Below are 24,816 nucleotides of genomic sequence, written 5' to 3'. Positions count from 1 at the left end.
TTACTTTTATTTAGTTATATTTTCTTGGAACTGTGAAATCGCCGACAAGCAGTGTGGTATGTAGGAACTCGTCAGCTAAGATTGTTAGGTGCTGTGTTAACCTGTTGATGCTTGGTTGATAGGCGTAAAGTGAGTTAGGGAAGTGAATACTATTATGACTTCCTTAACAAAAGATTAGGTGACTCAATATATAGCAGTGCCATGAATGGACTAAGTCATTAGGTAGCGTTGGAAATTCAAATTCAATATATAAACACGATAGTTTTATTAACGGAAAAATGTAACATATATACACATAAACAATAAGTAAAATGCAATTCTGAAATGATATCTTTATAACTTTTAGGCAATCAATCATAAATGAATAAAAGTGTATGTACAGAAAATATTCCCTGTACTATTAATAATATATATTGACAAATCCAAATAAGCTTATATTTCTCTTCGCACTCGTTCAAATACACAATAAAAACACTTGTGTGCGTAGCATAATACACTATTAGCTTCAGTCGAATATAAAGCATGAATTTCATGTAACTTATATTATGTTAGATTATATTTCTTCGTTAGCATACGTTATAGCACCTCTTATCAGTTACTACATAAGCACTCACAACGATTCACACTTCATAAAACCTACTTAATATTTCTAATTCTAATTAATTAAGATTTGGCTGTATATACTATATTATTTCTGAGTACATAATACAAAGAAAGATCTAAGAATGCAGTCCAGTTCTTGCATAAGAACCATCACAAATTTATTTCTAAGACTTTACATAGTTTGTTCATCAACAAACATAAATCACATTTCGCAGATATGGATGGATGAGAAAATTTTATACCTAATATATTACAAATAAAATTAATATAATTAATTTGTGGGTACATCTTTCTGTTTCTTTTTGAAATATTTGTACTAATGAAAAATGCGTGGTATGTCTCTTTCGTATATATTAAAAATACTGGTTTCTTTATATGCGTAAAATATACGACACAGATGTAGCATTACATTTTAAGTACCATATTTAGTTAAAGGGGATCATATGTGGCAATCCTGCTTTAGATAGTGTAGTGTTTGTCACATTTCACAGTTTCTCTCCTTCTTTCTTGATCAAGCCAGCCTATACAATGTTCTAAGTTTGAGTTCATATTCCTGTTTTAAATATACTTTATGAACATAGCATAATCAGGAATAGATACATAGTTTAAAGTGAAATCCAAACCACTACGTTCGATATCTAATCTAGGCTATATCCCAACCATAAGATAATGTTTGTTTGTCCCTTAATCTATGTCATCCATTAGGCATTCATATTCATTGCCAAGTTAATCTAGAAAATTTTAAAGTGTTATAAAAGAGCCCAAATAAATATAAATGGAGTATGTACACATGACATGTACAAATGCCACTTACTTCTATCATTACAATTTCACTTAGGGCCTCCCCGATGGCGCAGTGGCAGCGTCAAGGCGACCCGGGTTCGATTCCTGGTAGAGGCACATAGTGGTTCGGATCCCACTCTAAACTGTAGGTCCATTCCCGATTAGCCTTACTGTGCACAAACACCAATTCATTGAATTATAATTTCACGATTATGTTTCATTAATGTTTACTTGAACTTGAAATTCCACCCTTCGATCACTGTAAAACAGTAACATATTATCCTATCAGGGTTGCCATATATCCCCTTCAAGTACAATGGGTTCCATGAGTATTACCTTGAAAATTGTCCATGACTATATTCATTAATTTTTCTCTTACATCCTATGTGTTTTTAAGCGATGGATTTTTATGTATGCTGGTGCAGAAGTTGTCAACAGCTTGTTTTGAGTTTTGTTTTAATTCGTGAAGCTCTTATTGGGTCAAATAAAGTGCACGAATATGGTGATGGACAATTTTCACGGTAATACTAATGGATCCCACTGTAAAATGACAAAATTCTTTAGACTGAACCCAATCATCATGCTCTCCCATTAATTTATGTATATGACAGCAGGTGTTAATTTCCTCAATTAACCAATTCGGTACAAACCAATAAATGATGGAAGAAGCATGATATTGAATATTCTATTTACCTAGCCACTTTGAACTTAATCTAAGGACATGTTCATCACGAGAAACACAAATAACAAAGCACGAATATCACAAAATATGTAGCATAAACAATTACAAATATAGTTTAAATACTGTATTTGGTGTTTCAAAATAACTGCATTGACATCACTAACCTATTTCATGATTACAGTATTGTCTTCATAAGCGTGGAATAAATTTGCACATACTAGAATATTTGGCAATGGATCATTTCAGTTGTTAATTATAGCTAATGGACGCAAATTTATGCAAGTATATTGTCTTGACATTTACGAAGCTATAGTCTACTATGTATTGCCAAAAAATAATAATAAATATAAGTTAATGCAAAATTGAAGTAACAGATTTAAAATGTATGTTTTATTTAACTTATGCATTAGGTATTCAGAAAAAAATATCATTTTATAGTTAAAAATATCGCACATGTTTTTCACTAGTTTCAACAACGTTCCTTTCATTCTTAATGTAATGCCAATTGATTAACAGGAAAATCAAATCACACACTCTACAAGAAAATACATCATAGGATACATTCCTACTTGAGAAAGTGGGTTACATTCTAACATACGTACTTTCATTTCTGGACGTTTACTTGAGTGTGTGATTGTCTTGTATTATTTTTAGATTAAGAACTTCCATTCCATTTGAGCATCTAAATTTGAGGAGGAACTTTATCAATTACTGCCTAAAATTGTAAATTCATTTCATGTTTATCAAAACATAACTCAAAAACTGCGTGGTACACAATCTAAGAAGTACATTATAAATTTATAATACTCGTAAATAAAATTCTGATGCAATTATTTCAAAACTATTTCCTTCAAATTCTGGTTATTTATAATTATCACATGGGAATTTCGTTATACTGTTCATAAATTAGATATAATACTGAACTTGTTGTTAGAGGCATGTGTATCTTGAACATTATGAAGTGGACAAAACATTCTAATATAAAAAGTACGAAAACTCAATCTAACATTATAAACAACTTCGAAGTGGTCCCAATTTTTTTCAATGTATAGCACTGGTTAAATATATTACAAATTTAATGACATGTTAGCTAAAACTAAAATATTGTATACCACATTAATTATTTAAAAATGTATAATAATATAAAAATGAAAATAAGCAAATTACAATACACAACATACAGTAATGTTAAATAGTGTGATGATGAAATTAATACTAACAATATTGATAAAATTTTGAGTCGTCAGCCATAAAAAATATTTTTCATACAAATCTAGCAATCTGTATAATCTTGACATATCTTGGTTACTTACATATCATATTAACTACAACTAGCAGTAAAATATATATGTTCGTTTGCGCTTCACATTTACCATAATCACTGGCATTTTGCATAGCATAAAAATTTACATTTAAAATAATATTCGTGTGAAAGTGATTGCCCATGGCTCTTATAAATAAACTAATTTAACACATAATGATTTTCCTATAGTAAATTGATATCAATGGAAACTTATTCATTAAATGATACTCTTGTGTCCTGCACATTTATAAAGTCTTACATGAATTGAGCTTCGTATTAATGCTCTTATTTCTTCATATAAGCAACTCTTTCCTTTAAAGCTCAACTTAACTCTCTTGTTCAGGTTCGCTGTAACCATATGACCGCATTTCTGAAATATAGATTTGATTTTAATGACACAGAAAGTTTTCTATGTGTCTAAATTGTAATATGAGTAATAACTTTAAAAGTACATATATGTTATACATTATTCCAAGTAACAGAAATGCAGGCAAATAGAAAGAGATATAGACATAGTTGATCACATAGCCTATGTACAGCCATTAGCCATAGTTAATTATATTAATAGTTATTGAACATTACGTCTAGTTTCAAAGAGAAAATGACGAATCTCCATTAAGCACTTCTACAAAAAATTGTGTCAACATAAGATTGGTTCGTGGAGGTGAAATACGAAGAGAATAGTTTAATTTTAAGGTGTACAGATGTGATAATGTTACAATCTAATGCAAATCTTACAACCCCGTTAAACTTTAATTAATTATCAGTAGATTTAAATAGTTATTTTGTGTGTGTGTGTGTGTGTGTGTGTGTGTGTGTGTGTGTGTTAGGCCTACATCAGGAAAAATTTAATTATGTCTACTATATTTGTATGGAACCTTAACATAGAAATATTTTATACGAGATGTATGTTGTTTTATTTTAATCTCTATATAAATATCACGTGACCAAGTTTTCGTTTTTAATAAATCGAGTTCTAAATTGTGTGTGCTGTCCTGATTATGGTACAAACACAAAAAATATTTATTTCAATGTTATGGGTGAAAAGTGGGATTGCAATTTCACATAACACGAGCAAAATGCACGCACCTGGCTAGCCTGGTCTTTTTCTCTCTAGTTGTAGACTGGAGAAAGCATTCATTTCATATGAGCGACAAAAAATACCACATGACTAAAGCTCTTAATGCAAATATGCCCGATCCGAAAGAGACTCAAGTAACAGTAGGGCATATATAGCGCATGATTCAACCCTGGTGTGTACCTAAGTTTATTTTCTAAGGTTCGTTTTAAGCGATAATGGATGTCACTTAAAATCAGAGATGAAGTTATCCTAGCCTTCGCTTTGGCCAAAAACGAAATTCACTGTGAACCATGCACCAAATGGTGGATGCATATAATAATCATAATTATCTTTTGGCTCCATAACTTTTTTTAAAATTTGAGTGTAGGAGAAATCCAGACCCTCTAAGGTAAGGAACATGTAGCAAAACTGATGTCAACTTATCTGAAATGCACACTATGTCTTACAACAAAGTGCTGGTGTCCTAACTGTAGCCATGCTTATTTTTTTAAGAAACAAGTTTCAGCTGCATTTACTCCATAACCACGATATGTTGCATTGGTACTAATCAGCACATTGGCTTATCTCCCGTTTATAGATTTCTAGAGAATTGCTAATAAGGTTAATTACCACCTGAAACCGAATTTATTATACATATTTTCATTCTCTTAGTATTTATAATTTACTAAATAGTATAATAATAATTGTTAAAATTTTTGTTATCTTATTACTTTTTTTAGAATTTTATTGGCTAAATATAGGTTATAATGCCAATTGTCTTCAGTTTCTGACTCTCATTAACAGAGATAGCTATCGATCAGTTTCGAACGTTAACCACAAAAAGAAAACGGAGGGGTTGATCGGGCAAGTTAAGATCGCATCTTGGAGAGAATACACAGTTATTTCAACACACCAATGTTGGTATTTTTTTAGTTCGGATTGTTACAAAGATGTCTAAGTACGAACAATGTCTTAATTGTTGACTTTCATTTCCTTGACAACAGAGACAGGGACACGTGCCAATTAAAATAATTTATCGGGCGTTAAAGTATTATGTAATTACGTCGTCATAATTTCCAGAAAAGTTACATCTTCACATTTGTTATTTCCAAGATATGGACAGATTAATTTTTATAGATTGTTACTTCTCGTGGCCAGACGGATCGACTAATCGAGTTGAGTTTTGTTGCGTCGAACTGTAATTTAGTAGGTCTGTCAGTGCACCAAAATTTATTTCTATCGCTCTGAGACATGAATGCTTGGTGCTACCGCAGTGCAGAACAAAAAGCTCAGAATTATAACAGCAGCTGGCAGATTCACGCCAAACGTTGGATTACATTACGTCGTGGAAATCCTTTATGAATTAATAAGGAAAATCAAATTCAAATTTTGGGCGCTTCTACCGCATCACTCCAGTGAAATAGGACCGAGAGATCCTAGACGTCACGTTTACGAACTCCTCAGGATAGACGACCAATGACGAAGGAGACTTCTTACACACACCAGCGAAAGGTATCTTTTTGAACACTAACCGCCCTGAAGATACACTAAAATACTCCAATCCGCGACAGTTGCGGGGAGGAATGAAGAAATCATAAAGGGGAAACTAGACCTGCTATATTGAATAATGTAAAAAAATGTAAGTCAGAGTCCAACCAAGGTCTGAAACTCATTTATAATAAAAGCCTCTAGTATATTGTCTGGCTATCTCGATAGTTGACATGGACGAACAGGGAGACAGCGAAGAAGGGTACTTTACTAAGCTTTTGCTTAAATTGTTACATTGTGTAAATGTTATACATTTAATACAATTAATAAAGGGGTATTGCTCTTAAGCGAAGTATAAAGTTTGATCTCTTCATATATCTGTGGGTGGGGGAGGGAAAGTCGAATATCAGTTTGAGGAAACAATATCTCAGATATATAACCAGAGTTCTTGTCATTACTGTTGATATAATTATTATACTTATTGGTGGAATTATTTACGTTTGTATGTTAGTATTAAATGTCAAATCCTACTTAATATTTATTGATTGATTTCCTTTATTTTACTTCGCTTTTTGTGCCACTTTTGGCTAATTTGCGAAGATGGGGATGGGTGATGACTTGATAATATTGATGAAGGGACATTCAAAAACATCCATATCTAGGCCCGAATTTGAACCCGGAACCCCTGGCATCGTAGTGCGATGTGCTTACCACTCCGCCCCGGGGGCCGGCATTTAATGTTTATCGTAATCGATTGATTGATTTGTTGTTGTTTTAAGTCCACTTTATGCACAGGAAGGCTAATCGGGATGGACCTACAGTTTAAAGTGGGATCCAAACCATTGTGCCATTAGCCTCCACCGAATGTTTATCATAAGAACTGTTGAGAATTCTAGACTAGTGACCAAATGCAGCAATCCCACGCTATTTACTGGAAGGAATTTTAGTATTGTGTATTTGCTATATTACTATTAGCGTTAAACATATTCGCTATACAACCACAGAAAGGAATTCCAACCATTAGTGGGTTTTTCCAACCACAAGTGTTAGATTTTTTCCCATTACCTAAAACCACAATCATATATTGAAACTAAAATTAGCACTCCGTCTACAAAAATGCGCATAGTCCTACATTTAGGAAGGTGGGCGATTAGCAATGTTTTTTTAAAATAAAACTTTCGCAGCGAACTTACATGCGTCTTGTCCTTGATATTCGTAGAAGAAAAGAATGAAATAGAAGGATAGTTGACCAAAATATTTAACCGTTTTTTCCTTCTTATAGTGGGCACATGTTGCCTGCCCACAGATCGTTCTTAACAATTCCTAAACAAGTTCTTCTAAGATAAAGTTTGGAAGTTATAGTACTTTAGAATGACACATTATAAAATAAATAAGTAAGGTAAATGATGTTTACACCATGTTTCATTATACATATCGCTCATGATTAATTGTGTACTAAAGGAAATTATTATTGAAAATACTTTTTTCAAGCATATATTTTTCGATTATAAATAAATATAAATCGACAGTTAAATCCTTGATTTATATGTGTGTTTTGATATGAACTGTATCCACAATAAGACAATTATAAATACCTTAACTTCTAACTAAATATTAAACCGTGAGTTGGACGTTGGCTTTTCCATTAAAAATCTGAACTTGGAATCTTGAAAGTCAAATTTGTTTTCAACACGAGCATCTTTGCGGACAAATGCACTAAAATTCAAGGAGTATTAGTATAGTATAGCATATTCATACCTATGAACTTATCCTCGTTCATATAAAGAGTTTGTCGCCACGGACTGTTATCATAACTTGATTTCAAACCACCATATTCTTTAGGTAGAATTTCAGGGCTGAAGAAATCATGTAGTGACTGCAGGTTTCTCCCATGCAGGTATATCTGAAATATTTACATGGTATGAATAAACAAACAAATAGATATATATCCAGTATAGCTTACGTAATATTTTTAAAAAAACACGAAACTATTCCGATTTAATTTTCCTTAGAATGAATTCAATTGTAAAGGGAAGTGTTTAATGTAATTTGCATTATGTCCAAGAAGGGTGTAGGGAGGATGTCTGAGGAGACACAGGTGTAAATTTTACTCCCACCTAGTACACCCCATCTGACGAGGGGAAAGTGATTAGATGTGCATTCTATGGTTTCATAAGTAGACATTACTAATAATTGTTTAAAGACATTTCGAATTGATTGATTGATGGATTGAGTTGGTGTGTATATGCACAGTAAGGCTAATTGGGACTGGACCTACAGTTTAAAGTGGGTTCCGAACAACTATGTGCCTCCACTGGGAATCGAACCCGACATTTTGGATTGGAGCCCGGGTGTAATTCCCCTAGCAAGGGGGTACTATACCCTGTCCCAGCTAACTGTGAAGCAGGGTCGCGCATAGAGGCAGAGAAGGAGTAGAGAAATCAAGTAACAAAGCGCAGCGTTTCCATCCGTACGGTCCTGACCATACATGTATTAAAATTTAATGTCATGTACGGACGTACGTTCCAGACCTTAGTCCGTACGCTAAATGTACGACTTGTCAAAATTTGCACTTGCTGTTTTATCCCTTCTGTATTGAAATGTTGACTGTGAACGTGTTTTCGTAAAAAAAAAAAAAAAAAAAAAAAAAAAAAAAAAAAACATTAATTTGTAATTTGAAGATCAGGAACCTTATTTTTACATCGACCATTAATTCGTGTGCTTGTTACTAAGTGCATCGACAGTGATTGTACATGCTTGAAACTCTTAAACCAAGCAAGCGTACGGACCTGGAGACAAAAATACAGTCGGTTTGCCATGTGCGTACGGAATTGTCGTTTTCAAAAGTTGACAACGCTGCAAGAGCAAAGCAAGGAAATAGGATAATTCAAGTCGCTTCCCTCCCACCCATTACGCATCCCTTTCCTCTCACTGTTCATCGGTGGAGCTGTCTGGCGTCACTACTTGCCTAGAGACTTGTTCTTGTTCGCCTGGTCTACAGTTAGCTGGGACAAAGTATATCTCAATCATGTTAACATGGAAACCTTAAATTGTTTAACAATGGCGCAGAAACGGAAGGTACGAAGGGGGCACAGGGGCATATTCAATCAAAATTGCGCCTCTTGTAATCTCCTCAAATAATTTCAAAATAATGCTGGCGTTCGAAACGAAAAATATTGTTTCTAATAGCTAAACACAAAAACTGTATTTTATTTACAACACAATATTTCTGTCCAAAGAAATTAAAAATACCACAAACGTATTTGCATTACTGCTTAGTGTCCTAAGTCTTAAGCGCAGAACAAGGCATACAGCTTCATCTGTTAAGAAGCTCATCTAATCTTTAAGACTTCCTAAAAATCTACAAAATTTTATGAAATCTATCAAATATCTATAATTAATCACAAATATTAAAAATAAACAGAAAATTCTAAAAAGAAGAAATATTATGTGAATAACCTTTATCTAAATGGTTATGAAAATTTTCCAATAACAACCAAGATCTATGTGTGCTGTTCTAAAACGAATGCTATGTAACGATCTGGAAATTTTGGTAGAATTTGATTCTTGTTTGCATAAATGTTGATCAGTCCTCGTATGTACTTGTAAATGTTTTTATTTTGTGGGTGTATAATTTTTATTTGGTTCCATTTCAACGCAGTTTCTGCCGGGCGAAAGAGAACGCAGAGCAAACTGAATCTTGCCTTTTCTTTCGTCCCAACAATGTATGTGTTATAGTTGGCCCTGCGCTTTGATGTTAAGCAGTAAACTTAAGTCCCATTGTGTTTCTATATGTGTGTTTTGGAAGGGGTAATTGTTGTAGCTAAAAATAACTTTCCGTTAGGCCTAATCTTTTGTTCGGGGAAGAAAATGACACAATCCAGCAAGTATAAATACTGAACGATTCGTCGGCCAGGCTTTCAGAATGTAGACATTGTGTGGGAAGAGCAGCTGGTCAGCTCTGTCCTATCGGAATGCTCTGCGGGCCAACCCTTAAGGCTAACGCTGGTCAGTGCAGTCATAAGGGTGGACAATGTGTGTCTGTAAATATTTAATTCATAATACTTACATATAACTTTTACATTTAAAATTATCAATCTTTTAAAAATGTTGTTGGAGTTAGTGCTGATCAGTGTGACTCCGCTTAAATCATGAATATTTAACCCGCGATCGCTCGCGCCTTCATGTGTCACGCGATAACTCGCGTGTTAGATTTTTTTTAACAACTTGTTTTTTTTCAGTTATCACTTAATATTTTCAAAATATATTTTATCAAACATGTTTTATTAAACATTGAAATCATTTTACATTGTTACAGCATTTTTCTTTATGAATATTTAAAACATTAATGCAAATAAGCACATTAAAATACAATTTATTATTGATTTAAATTCAAATTCAAAATGTTTTATAATTGAGGATGTTTCTAATCAGATTCAGAGTCAACTTCTTTTGCAGCACATTCACGGCAAACATAAACAGTTGTTTCTGTATGTTCTTTACATATTGGGGAGGAACACTTACTACATGAATGATATGTGAATTGATTCTTTCTTTTGGGACAATAGGCACATCGGGACTTTTCCTCTGATTCAAGAGTTCTCTCAGTTTTCGGCAGACTTTCAATGCTTGCAATACTTTTTATTTTCTCCTTCAGACGAAATGATACATTTGGAACTGACATCCGTCTCATCATATGTGGTTTTGTAAGCATCATACTAAGTTGCGTAACAAATTTTCTACGAGCCAACAAGTCACCTGTGTTTGTTTTGTAAATTATCTGAGCATTTATTACTCCAATTTTGAGCAGGCTGAAACATATTGTGAGAGGCCAGCGATTGCTTATTCTTGAAACAGAATATTCAGATTTCAGACGATCTACAACATCCACTCCTCCTCTTGTGAGATTGTAGAAAGTAATCACTTCTGGCTTTTTTGCCTCTCCAGAGTCAGGATCAATGCCGTCGTCATTATGCATGGTGGAAATCATCATAACATTTTTTTTCTGTTTCTTCTTTGGCACATAAGAGCAGAGGAGACAATTATTAGATGGTTTCTCTCCAAACGCAAACATGCTGCTGTTTCCAAGCCTTTCCTTGACAGATAAAAATTCCGGTGGAATTTCTCTTTTATTCAATCGAAGAGTTCCTACTAGTGTCAACCTGTGGTTGATGTACAGTTCATTAGCTAGAGGTATGGAGGTAAAATAATTGTCCATGGTCACATTCCTTCCGCTGTTATCAATTGGACGTATTAATCGCAAGACCACGTTTTGTGTATCATTGGGAACTTGGTAAGGCCCAGATGGTTGTTTTCCCGCATAAATTTCCATATTTAGAGTGTAGAATGTTCTAGCATCACAGAGTGCATATATTTTTAAGCCATATTTTGCAGGTTTATTTGCAATGTATTGTCTGAACTTGCATCGTCCTTTGAATGTTTCTAACATCTCATCAATGGTAGTGTAAGCACTTGGCCTGTAACTATTCATGCAGACACTAACAAAGTCATCGAATATTTCTCTAATTTGAGATAGGTTGTCTTCTTGCTTCCTTTGTGCTCGTGTAGTGATATCATCAAACCTAACAGCTTGGAGAAGAGTGTGAAATCTTCGTTTGCTCATTGACGCGATGATAAAGTGTGGTGCAGTTCCATCTGTTGCCCACAACTCATCTGTATTTAGGTGCTGTGACTTCTTTACTCCAGCGAGATATAGTACTCCTAGGAATGCTGAAATTTCTTCAAAATCAGTTAGAGGGCAGTCCTGTGTATTACGTGAGTAGGAAGGTGCCATTTCCTTGAGCTTGTATTGTGTATTGGACAATACGTGTGATTAGAGAATCCGGAAAGAACAGTTTCCAACAGTAGAATTGACTTCAAATTCTTGGCCCCACCTATCACACCTGGTAACTGTGTGACAATATTCTGTCTGGCGATTTTACTTGGTGGGGCTTTTTGCTTGAACCATATTGTTGATCCATCTTTGCCTCGATACGTATCACGATTCACATGTCTTGAAACTGTCACAGAATCATAAGAATCACTAACTGACTGTTCTGTCTCGGTATGCACTTCCTCATGTTCTGATGGACCGTCTGTATCGGTTTCCCAACCTGTGTCTTGAGGTCCAATGTCCACTTCATCTGTGTCTTCTTCTTCCAGCCACATCATGTACTGTTTAGTTTGTTTGTCAGACATTTTACTGCTATTCTCTTCAATAACACAATGCCAAAAACAACAATCATCAGATTGGAAGAACCAATGCACCTTTCCACTACACTGTACACAGACGGAATAATAAATGAAAGCGGTATTTCCCAAAGGAAAACTCTTGTACAATCATTCGCTGGAAATGTGACGCGATAACTCGCATGTTATAAAAAATCTAACAATGCACTCGGCTAGGATCAAAGCCGCTAGTATAAGATTTCGCTTTCAATTTCAATAACATTTGCTACAGTGTTGACAAGTAGAGACATGGAAGGAGGCATTTTAGCCTTAACGCATTGTTACCTCCAGTAACAATCTAGAAATAACAAAAGTTTTGCAATTGTTAGATTTTATCTAATAGCGCGAGCGATCGCGGGTTTTAAACAAGTTTTCAAACATCTGCAATCCGCTTATCACGTTCGAAATCGTATTGCGAATTTTAATATTCTTTAAGTTAAATCTTTCGGAGCTTTCCTGGTCAGGAAGTTCAGTAAATAAATTTGAAATTTTGTTGCCTAAAACCGGAAACACTCTTCTGGTCAGAAGGTGCACGTTAAGAACTTTCCATAAATATGATACATGTCCGCTTGAATATGAATACTTGCGTCATTATTAGGTAAAAGGGAATGGTTTCATTTATTGGTTGCAAAAGTACGGATCATCGGGATAAACATATAACAATTTATTGGTCGTACATTTCTGATGAAGGGGAATTATCTAAGTGAATTCTGTAAAGTTGCGTTTGGTAGCTTGTAAAGGGTTAAGATTGGTTCCCCTTTATGGATGCTTAAGATAATTCTGTAGTTGCATTTTTAATATAAGTATCCGAAGTTGGTTTGTAAATGGTTGAGATTGGTTCCCCTGTTATTAGTTATGAACACGTGAGTAAATTCTGCAGCGGCATATGTAATGTAAGTGGCTGACGAAAGTTCGAAAGAATTTTGAATGCATAAAATGGAATTTTACGAAGAATATAGTAGTTCGGCCTTTTGTAAAGTCATTGAATTCAAAGTAAGATCTTCGACCTTTTTTAAAGTTGTTGTACTCGTAATATGATTAGTTTTTGTAACCGAGTAATTGTAATCCAGTCTTTGGTCTTTGCGGGAATCTCATCAGGCATATAGATGAAAATGTCCTCTTAAGTTTTATGGTAATTCCTGTATCCAATTTTATTGCCAAATACCTGAAGTTAAGTTATCATATTTTGAGCCTTTAGCTGTTGTCGGAATTTGTTTAAGCTGGCATGATCAGAGGTTTCTACATTTTAGGAACTCAGACCATGATTCAAAAATAGTAATAATAATTTATGAAAAATCAGGAGTATATTTTGTATTACCTTTAGGGGTTGAATAATATAGAGTTGAGTTGTAAATAAATTCAATATTTGGAAAAGCTTTAATATCTTTGAAAGTAATAAGGAAAAATATAACTAATGATTATTATTATTAAAGGTAATTTAAGATTTTGTATATTGATGGACTTCCGACTTAACACGGTGTTCCGCCGCCGCCGGCCAGCGGGGTGGTGGTGCTGTCGGGTTGTAAGTTGATTAATTATTTTTGAATTCCTTCTATCGTGTTCCGCATGTACGTTTACACTGGTCAGCGGAACGCGGGTGCGATCACGGTGGTAGGTACGTATATAAGTTAAGTTGAGAAGTAGACCCCGTACCCGAACTCTGGAATGCGGTTTATCATATCCCGAATGTTCTGAGTATATAGTCGAGGCAAATAAGTAACCAAAATTGTAGTCGGTGACGCTCGGTCTTTGTCGTTTGAAGGGACCAGGCTTGCGCATTTCGTCCCGAAAATGGGGTACCAGCTTTCATCGTAACACCTCATATGCGTATATAACACCACACATACATATATGCATACATACATACATAAATAGACACGACAGCCACGGTAATCCCTTGTGTAGGGCATCTGAGTGCCGAAAGAGAGAGGTTCGATTGATTGATTTGCTTTATTTTACTTTCCATTTATGTCACTTTTGGCTAATCGCGAATATGAGGATGAGTGATGATACAATTAAACTGATGAAGCGACACTCACAAAAAAACATGTCCAGGGCGGGATTAGAACCCGGGACCTGTGGTTTCGTACCGCGCTGTGTGCTAACCACTCCGCCACTATGACTCTAGTTCGATTCCCAGAGCTAGTTGTTTAAGTTCGGAAAGTTTCCACTGATATCCCTGCATGGAGCAGCTCTGCGGATCTCCCAGTCCCTAATAAATGTGTATGTGGGAGGTATAAACAGTCCAAACCATCACTTCATTTTCATAAATAGTCAAGGCAGTTGTTACCCCACCCCCACACACACATTTTACCCCGAACTATTTATTGCCTCTTACTCTTAACACTACACCTTGTCTACCAAGAGAAACTAAACTGCCTTTGCCCCCCCACCCCCTTCCCAAGTTTTGGTACACAATCGCTGCTACTAAAACTAATTAGAAAAGCAACCAAATTGTAATATTGCCTGTACAGTATGTTTCATTCATACGTACGTAAATTACGCATTCAGACATAAAAGTTCTATGTTTTATGGACATTTAAGGAAAGGCTTTGCAATCTATTATTTTTCAAAATTAAAAACAAGGTAAAAACAGGTAGTTCCCGTGCATATAGCATCGTGCCATGAAGGCACATTTAGGGGGATATGGAGGGCCCCATATATTCTCCATCGGCCAATATGGAGGTGATGTGATCAGCACCATGCTCCGACCGCTTTTACACCACAGGGTTGCCCCTTGTTCACATTGATTTGAGGCTGGGTGAGCCCCAGAGCCGCTTAATACGGGGACAAGGCGTAAAAATTATCGTATCTGATCGTTTAAAACAAACTAAAGGGAACAGTTGGCAGTGTGTTGGTAGGAGATGAGCTCCATTAAACAATTATATTCGGTGTTCATTCCTGGTAAACGAGAAAATGGAAGGAAGCCAAGGAAATAGAGAAGAAAGGCGAAGAAGACACAATGAACTGGAATGGGGGACTGAAGTTAAACAAAGAATGGAAGAAGATGTTGGAAAGAGTGGAAAGGACAAGAGAAAAAGAGGAGAGGAGAAGGAAGAAAAATGAAGGGAAAAGAGCGTGAGATTAAAAAGTCCAACCACATTCTATATGGAAGTAATTGTGTTTAGCCTTTTAGGTGAAAGTAAAGTTGGAAAGTGAAAGTCATCTGCTAGAAAGTTACAAACAACTTTCTAAATAGTCTGGAGGGAGTAATGTTTGTGTATATATATTACCCTTCTTGTTGTATCTGGTTACTTTTGTACTTGATACAGAGTCTGAAGAAGACCTTGCTAGAAGGTTGAAACGTTACGTTAGTTTATGTTTTTAATAAAATAAATTACTGCCTTGGTCAGCATATTTAGTTTTTCGTAATCATGGAAACAAGGCTTAATGGAGTTATGATAAAAATAAATTAATTGCAGGTTCGCTTATTTGAAACAAATAGTCTTTATCAATTGAATATAGACTTCCTTGCTTGGAGACGATTGAATTAATAATGCAAGGAAACGATTGAGATAAGCAAACTGGAGTCTGTTAGTGGAATACGATTATCTTGAGGTTTCGTTCTGGGAAGCGAAGGAATCCAAAGAATTGGGAGTCTGTTGCTAGCAGATGAGGATCATTAGTTTTTATTCTTCCGTTTGTTTTCTGGTAAGGAATGTTACATGCATTTAAATTTCTAATCTGCCTATTTGAAAGGAATAGCCCATTATATTTAAACTAGCAATGAACTCTATACTTGGTTGTTGAGGACTGATTCTTCCAAATGATCGAAATTGAGATTCATTTGTTTGAAGTAGATTCTATTTTTTTATGCGTTTCCTAGCAATGAACTGTTAGCATAATTGTTCAATACAACACGTCTACTCTAACAATCTTCAAAAGATTTTTAATTATTTCCTTTGATTCGTTTCTTAGCAATGATCAAATGTTATAGTGCAAAAACGACCCTTGTGTTTTTTTCGTTTCGATGTTAATATAATAGGAGTTGAGTATATGCTCGATACAGGTTAGGTTACATTAGCTTAGACATCGTTTAGTTAGATTACACTTTCTTTACTTTCACTTTCATTTATTGTTTGTAATTTTGTGATGTGCTTGCTTAAAAATAGAGCATTCTGCGCGTAAATTAAGGCAATTACGTTTCATTTACAATTGACATGTCTGACACTTGACACCACTCCCCCACCCCCATTCCCATTGTTTCCTCACCATAAATAGTACATTTCTGAAATCCTTGAACCCTTGAAACCCTTTCCAACGTTGTATTATACATATTTCTATTAGGAAGGGTCGATTCGATATCCTTACCATGTTCACAAGTAACTGGATTCCTAGTAAAGAACATCTAACGTAATGTTTCTTTTATACATTCGTCTCCCAGTAACAGAACCAGGTCTTCTCCCATTTGAATCGTTTCCCAGGAATGAACTTGATACGTTCTTGTAATTAGACGCTTCGTATTATTATACTATACTGCTGGACAAAAAAAACCGGACACCTTAATATTTGACATCTGAATTGCAATTACTTATGAATTACGCTCTTAGTTAAGTATTGAACAATTGAACATTCATTATTGAACATTTTCCACAGTTTTCCGTTTATTATTTATTTATTTATTTATTTATTTACTCGTATTTACTTATTTGGAACACTTAGTAGGCTCAAAATTAATTTCATGCAATTTTGTTTTAATTTATTGATTTTCAATTCCTGTTGATGTTATTTTGTTTAATGTCTAGAGAGGCATGAATTTTGGTTCATAGTAACCATAGTAACATATATTATTGACATTGTCATTGCTGGTATTTTTCTTGCAAGTGTATTGTAAGTTTGCTGCTAGCTTGAAAATGAGACGTGAAGAGGTAGTGTAAAAGCAGTAGCTCTTCGCGATGATGGTCGTAGTGTACACTATATTGCTAGGGTGCTAAATATAGCACGAAGTACTATCCATGAAGGTCTCAGACGGTATGACGCAACCGGTTCCTATGGTAGAAGACCGGGTTCTGGTCAGAAACTATGCACAACAGCACGGGAAGATCGTTTAATGCGTATCATAATCTTAAGAGACCGTCGTACGACTTCAAATATTGTGGCACAGCATTTGAGAAATGTTCATAGAACTGTGGTTTCTTCACGAACAGTTCGTAGAAGACTGAATGAAAGTGGTTTATCATCTCGGAGGCCGGCTGCAGGTCCCAGGTTGTTAGCACGTCACCGGAAGCGAAGACTGGCATTTTCTACAAAACACTTACGTTGGAATGTGGAGCAGTGGGAAAAGGTTTTATTCTCCGATGAGTCAGAATTCAACCTACGTTCATCAGACGGGCTTGAACATGTGTATAGAAGACCTAATGAGCGTTATGCACAATGTTGTTTCGTTGAAATAACACCCTTTGGAGGTGGTGGTGTCATGGTCTGGGGAGGTATCTCTTTACAAGGACGTACAGAGTTGGTTCTTGTAGATAATGAGGCAATGGCAGCTTGCAGGTATATTACAGAATGTGTGGCAGATCATGTAGTACCATATGCACCATTCATAGGCCCGGACTTTGTTTTTATGCATGACAATGTGCGTCCTCACGTTGCGAATATTGTCACGGAGTACTTGGACGAAGTTGCGATTACGCGATTAGAATTGCCACCACAAAGTCCGGACCTAAATCCGATAGAGCACGTCTGGGATCAACTGAAACGACATATCAGAAACCGCGCAATAGTTCCAGAAACAATTGAAGAGCTAAGACGTGCTATTCAAGAAGAATGGGAGCAATTGGACCAAGAAGTGATTGCCAACCTTATTCGAAGTATGCCACGGCGGTTACAAGCTGTAATTGATGGCATGGGAGGTAACACCCGCTATTAGACCCCACCAGTACCAGTTAACAATATTAAAAAATATATATTGCTAAGATTTTTTTTGGTAGTTTTCTGTAACTTTCGTTTATGTTCTAATTTAACTTATTAACAATAAATTTTAGTTTGCTTTCTGTTGAATATATTCAGGATTTCTTATTTCCAATAATTTCTGCAACATTTACTTAGCCTTCGAATCAGAATTTATGCGTTATCACAAAAAATGCAAGTGTCCGGTTTTTTTTGTCCAGCAGTATATTAATATTAACTTAATAATACTCAGCGGTGAACGATGAGACTCGGTGAAGTACACAGACTCCTCTCAGGTACAGGGATAGTGTTAGGCAAAGACAATATTCACAGCACAGAGAAATAAAACCACATTTCTGCAGTATGTATAAACTGAAAGGTTTTGTTCTTTATTTATTGCAATTATAATGCAAATATACTTGAGACGAAGGCGAGGATTTCGCTTTGTCGATGAATTGACTCAACTAAAACGCATAAACTCAATGCGTGGCTATCGGCAAGCCTATGATCACATAGCCCTAGCTTGCGCCCCGAACTACCACACCAAGAGATATGCAATGATAACTGAGCCAATATTTGCTCTTTAGCCTTTTATTTCCAAATTAATCCTTAGGCTAGCTTTATTATTTAACGTCGAATGGTTGCAGTATTGTGCATATCATCAATGCATGGCTATCGACGTACCTATGATCACATAGGCCTAGCTTGCGCCTCGAACTACCATACCAAGATGTATGCACAACACCGAGGAGTTCTTTTTTAATTTTAAAAGCTTCGTCGATCCGTGGCGAAAAAGTGTGATGATTCTTACGCGATATCCTCGCTTTTATACTATTTTTGAGAACACAGATTCAAGTACAGATGAATCACTCACTATCTACAAAAGGATACTATCAACAAAACTGACATCTACACATGTTTAGAAATACAAATTCACATACCTAGGTAGTGCACTCTCGCAAACATGAAGATACACTAAACTACTCATAACAGAGCATAAAATACAATAAACATTAAACAAAAGTTTTACATTAAAACAAGTTGCAATATTACATATAATAACACAACATTTAAGTGTCCTTTCATAAAAGTATAATATATCAGTAACATATTTTAAAGTTGTGACGTCACATAAAAATATGGATCATATCAAACTCTACACGTTATAGTTGAAAACTGGGTCTTTCAAGTAAGAGGACTCGAAATTAATTTATTTGAATCCTTTCCTAGCAAAGAAAAACAATGGTAATGCTTTTAGATCGCCTGTCTCCTAGGAGGAAGTAAAATGTATATTTGTGATATATCCTATGAGCTCGTGGAGTTCAAAAATTTCAGTAACGGTATCACCTTGTTGAATTTCTACATTTGGACACCATGATGTGTAGAGATCGAAATTAAGTTTTACGGAATAAATAAAGAAGACATATATTCTCAATATTCCAAAAACGTAACAGGGAGATAAAACGATAGCATAAATATACTTACATTCTATACCAATTGATGAAAGTAATGAAAATCCTCACCCTTTACAGTGTATTTTCTTGCCACGAAAATAATCGAAAATACGAATAACAAAGAAATATAAAAATATGGAAGTTATGTGAAAATCGTCAATAGCTGGTTTCATTACATCTACATCGTATTATTTAGAATTAGATGCTGCTATGCAAACATTTAGTTTCTTTATTGCTCCTGTTGAGTGATATTTTGTATGTTTTCAGCACGGATATGTCCTCCATAACTTGTAAAAAAATCATATTGGTGATGGCACCAATTTCCTGTGAAGTTGTAATTATTTTATAAAACAAACCGTAATTCAATGAAAATAAATAGAACATTATCCTGAAGTGAAATAAATGTTTCTTGATCACGTTGCCTTGGGTGAGATCATCACGTGATCGGATTCCTGCTAATTCAAAATCATTTCTTTCTTTATTTGCAAAATACGTGATCTGGGATTTATTTTCCAAGACATCAGTGTACATGCTAAATGCAAGCAATCCAATACAAATGAGAAAAAAAAACTCCCATATCGTAAGCAAACTATATAGTTAACAGGAATTTCAAAATGTGTATCCTTTTCCATATCAACTCATTACATTCTATCTACTGTTTTACAATTTTATGTTTTCAAAATGTTGTTATAACTTGTACTAATAAAATATTTCAAATATGATGGTTATGAAAGTATGGTCATTCAGTATGACTGCTCTGCAGTTACACAAAATGATCTTAAGAAAAAGTCATGTCTTAAAAACTTATACCTAATAGAAAGATACAACACTATATGAAAATGACCCTCATTTACACTGGTGAATAGATAAAATAAGGAAAAGGTCTAGTTTCTTTTTGGTCTTATTTTAATACTGTAATATGTGTTTGGCCTTTGCACAATAAATTCATATATATTATTATTTAAGAGTTGTCGTTTTAAACTGTTTGCATATTTACCCTGCTTCTAATTTTCTCCTTGAGGAAAGGCTTCAAGCATGCAAATATCGCATCGAAATAGAACGGCTGGTTTATGACATGGAATCCCTTAAATCGTAAAGGAAAACTTTCCTGCAAATAAAGTAATGAAAATAGTTTACACAATAATTACATATCCTGTATGAAAATTATGGTATATATTCGTTTACATACGTGAAGAACAGAAAGTCACTTAATAGGATATACAGCTATATTTGATACAGTAGGAAAAATATTAATCTGTAGGGTGTTTTACTAGCTCTTGGCCTCTGATTTTCGCTTAAAAAATAAAACTTTTGGTCACAATGTAATGAAATTTGATACGGAAATACCTTGGTCTATGAGAAGCAAGGCGACGTCACACCGAGTGTTGGAAGTGGTCGCCATTAGCATCAATGCATGTCTGTACACACCTCTCTGTGCTACAGAAGGTAGAAACGAACATATCAGGAGTAGCAGTGTCAATTTCTCGCCGAATGCTGTCTTGTATTCCATGATAGTAATTGTCTTGTATCGATAGACCTTTCCTTTCAGCATGTTTTATAGGAAGAGATCCGGTGGGGTAAGATGAAGCCAAAGTCCTTTGTAAATGACACGATCTTCAAAGAAGGACACAATTTCTTGCATGCTGGCGTTGGATGTGTGGCAAGTGGCGCCATCCTGCTGAAAATAGCCACTACGGAGTTCCTCGTCATACATATGGCCAAGAACTCAGACTGAAAGCACACGTACGTGTGATTGGCACGCACGCACATGCCCACGCAAGGACTAGGGAGACTGTGCTGCATTCTCCAATGACGTCACCATGCTTCTCATATACCCAGGTATTTTCGTAGCAAATGTCATTAAATTATGACCAATAATTTGATTTTTTGAGCAAAAACCAGTGCCGAAAGCGAGTGAAACACCCTGTATATTACGAAATTTATTGAAACGTGAAGAGTATATAATATTTATAGTGGAACATAACCAAATATTCAGACATTATGAACATGAAATATAGATTAGAAACATATCATATTGAGAACAATATCAAAGCATCACGAAGTTTCCGAATTCCACAAACCGAATCATCCCCGACATCTTTCAGGTGATGGTACGCACATAATACATCTTCAAAAGGATTTTATAAACAATAATGATGGAAAATATTAGTGATAGAATAACAGAATACTAGGCCAGGTGTCCCTTCGGAACAATAATAATAATTCAATCTCACCTGTATCACGTCCACTGTTCGGCGGGCATAGTAAGGCGTACAGAACTTGGCGTGCTGAAAGCCAAAGCCATTCATGTCCACTATGACTGACAGCCCAGCTATCTGCGTGATTGGTTCTTGCACTATCTGCTCCAGCGCCATTACGTTGGTCCTGAAAATGTCTTCGATTGTTACCTTTGATGTGTCACAGTTTTCTGGAAGGAAAACAGTGATATGGTCGTTACAGGATATAGACATACTGTAATGCATTCACACAATTAGCACATTCATAGAATCAGTAAGTACACTTACCTACTCTAAATATGTATATTCTCCTTCCGAAGTCATCCCTGTCCTCCAGCATGTTTTGAACTTGTAGTTCCAGTACGTGTTGTTTCTCTGAAGGGGTTGGGACTATAAACAGTTCAGGGCATCGAAGTTTCATTACATAATACCTCTTTAACTAAAAGACAAAATAGAAAAAAAGCATTATAATTTACTATTTACACAGTTACACTGCTTGTGTTCATTGGCATATAGGCTACCACATTCCAGCGGAGAGTGGGGTTTGACATTCCTTGGTAATGGCCTGACCAAGAATATTCTTAGCATTTCTAGCAGCAGATTTACTACCGAGAAGTTGTAAAAGTGGTAATATATTTGCACTAATGTTTCAAAATATACAATTTTAACCCTAGCTTACTTATGCCGTACGAAAAACTTACTTCCGCCTCACAGGCCTACATATTTTTAATAACTCAAATTCAAGAAACCATTCTGTTATTGAATCAGTGCTTCCTTTGTTAATTAGCTATGGGCTATATGTGAAGTTATTTATTAAATATAATAATTACCGAAACTATCGTAATTAATAAAAAATAATAATGATTGTCACACACACATTTTAACATTCACAAAAACTCAGAAAAATTATAATAATTCTTGATTAATGCTTTCTTGTTTGTAGAGCTGAAGTTATTTATTAAATATAATTATTATAAAAATATCATCATTAAAAAACAATTGTACACTGTCACTGGCATGAGTGTATCGAATAACGCGTATTCAAAGATGCCGTCTGATTAGACCACACAGTAATTTTGCCTCCTATATACATTACATTTATGTTTTTTTATGAACAAAATTAATACAGAAATATTGGGAACACCTTAGGCAACAAACAATTTATTTTAAATTTTTAATAAAAATTTTCACAGTTTAAAAATCGAAAAAATAGAGGAGGTGGGCCTGACAGACCCCTTCCTTCGGGTAAGCCAGGGTTAAATATGCAGTAAACTATGGACTTACATTTGGAAGTGGTCTGTAAGATATTGTCCTGGTAAATATACAATACAAGCAAACACGAAAAATTAAAAAGTGTCTCTAGAAATATTTTTGAGTTTGAAGGTAATAATTATTTATGCAAACGTACAGTGGCGCAACCAGCAGGGGGGCAGGTGACAGAGATGGCAATGCCTATCCTTCAACTGAAGTCAATTCTAGAGGGGCAAGGGGGCAAATATTGAAGTAAAAGAAAAACAGATCTAGCAGAATCTAAGAGTATCAGGAGAAATGGATACTCAAGATAGAATTAGCTTCGTATTTCTTGCATTGTTCTTCCAGACGGCGAAAGGTCCTGCAGGGGTGGCACAGAGGGGCAACTTAACCCTCGATTTCCAATTTTATGCAAGTAAAAATACATTTCGTAAAATTTTCTTGCTCACCTTGCTCGCAATTCATGAATTTCTTACACTCAAGTCAAGTTCAGAGCCGTAGCTAGGGGGCCGCGGGAGTCGGCCCTGGGTGCCGAACGATCTATATGAAAAAGTTGTAAAAGAGGGAATGCCATGGCGACCCTTGAAATTATTTGAGTCGTATTTAATATGTTTCTATTTGCAAGAAATTGGATCTATTTCGTCCCCCTTGCTTCGCTCGTAATATTATATTATTTTCTGTAATGCATTGTAAATTACCAGAGAGAGAAGAAGTAGTAAGACGAAATATATACTTCAGACTATTGCTGCCACTGGCGTAGCATGGGGTGGGCGACCTCCCAGGAGCTCAAGTTTGAAGGAGCCTCGCGTCCCATGACATTGATACAAAACATGCAAGAAAATAAAAGTGAGAAAAAACATGGAAAAGGCTAATTTTTGTGGATAAAATATTAAACATTCTGAAATAATTATTGAAGCTTTCCTAGCGGCTAATATTGAAGAGGTTTTCTCGGGCAATCAGCCAGGTGGTTTCCGGATAGACTTTCGGGAGGGAGCTAGTTAGCTGAGTGACGTTAGTTCTCGAATGCTCGGAAGCCCATCCGGAAATCACCTGGCTGTTTACCCGAGAAAACCTCTTCATTAAAACATTCTGTTGTTGTCTGGATTTATATTCTTGTTGAACGTTAGAATTTGAATGAATAAGTCAAATCAAGGCTCTAAGCCAAAGACGCCTGAAAAAAAGTTATCGCTATTGTCGTATTTCTCACGTGAATCATTTACGTAAAAATTCACGTCAACTTACATGAACATTTTTACTCAAGGATAGAAAGCCCTACCGACTTAATATGTTAACAATAAAGTATCTCCAACTGGCACGAAGGAATTGGAAGACATTTAAATGCTTGCGTTGCTTTCAACTCGAGGAGGGCATGGAAAATATTAGCAGTTCCTCCTTCTTTCCTACAGCTTCAGATTTCAGCTACATGAAAACAGAGAAAGACATTTTTAGGGTGAGTGAAATTATTAAATATAATTTTCGTCAGTATTTTATCATCGTTATTTTTATTTAAATATGATAATTTGCTGACGTCTCCCTCAAGATTTGGTATGGATTGACTTTCAGATTTCAAATTTAATTCTTACCATCCCAGAGTAATTTTCAGTAAAATTTGCATATACTGTTATGTTGGCATTTCCGCTAAAATCTTCAACCACGATTACGTAATCTTCCTCTGTAATGAGCTTTTTTTGTTGGAAAAAACATTGATGGTGATAATAATAATCAACCCTCTGTGGTGGTGTATCACCCATGTTACCTTCCACTCATGAGAACATTTTGTTCTAGTTATGCAAAATGCCATTCAAAAACGTTGATTGATTGACTTAGTGTTTTAAGTC

The 24,816-nt window shown here is 35.3% G+C and overlaps 1 protein-coding gene across 1 annotated transcript in view; it reads right to left on the bottom strand.

Annotated features, from left to right (window-relative positions):
• Nucleotides 1-1,955: 1,955 nt before the first annotated feature.
• The window catches only part of LOC145979547 (clavesin-2-like), a 60,746-nt gene continuing 37,885 nt past the window's right edge, over nucleotides 1,956-24,816 (bottom strand). The window contains exons 4-8 of the mRNA XM_083112518.1: nucleotides 22,016-22,166; nucleotides 21,725-21,918; nucleotides 20,488-20,598; nucleotides 7,678-7,822; nucleotides 1,956-3,741 (exon numbers count right to left, since the gene is read on the bottom strand). Coding sequence (XP_082968644.1) covers nucleotides 3,698-3,741; nucleotides 7,678-7,822; nucleotides 20,488-20,598; nucleotides 21,725-21,918; nucleotides 22,016-22,166 — 645 coding nt within the window. The 3' untranslated portion in view covers nucleotides 1,956-3,697. The remainder of the gene's footprint in view (nucleotides 3,742-7,677; nucleotides 7,823-20,487; nucleotides 20,599-21,724; nucleotides 21,919-22,015; nucleotides 22,167-24,816) is intronic.

Source organism: Lepisma saccharinum, chromosome 26 (assembly GCF_977018435.1).
Source record: "Lepisma saccharinum chromosome 26, izLepSacc3.1, whole genome shotgun sequence".
In the NCBI taxonomy this organism is placed as follows: Eukaryota; Metazoa; Arthropoda; class Insecta; order Zygentoma; family Lepismatidae; genus Lepisma; species Lepisma saccharinum.
Note: the sequence above shows the minus strand (reverse complement) of the source record. Positions and strands in the feature narration are given on the sequence as shown.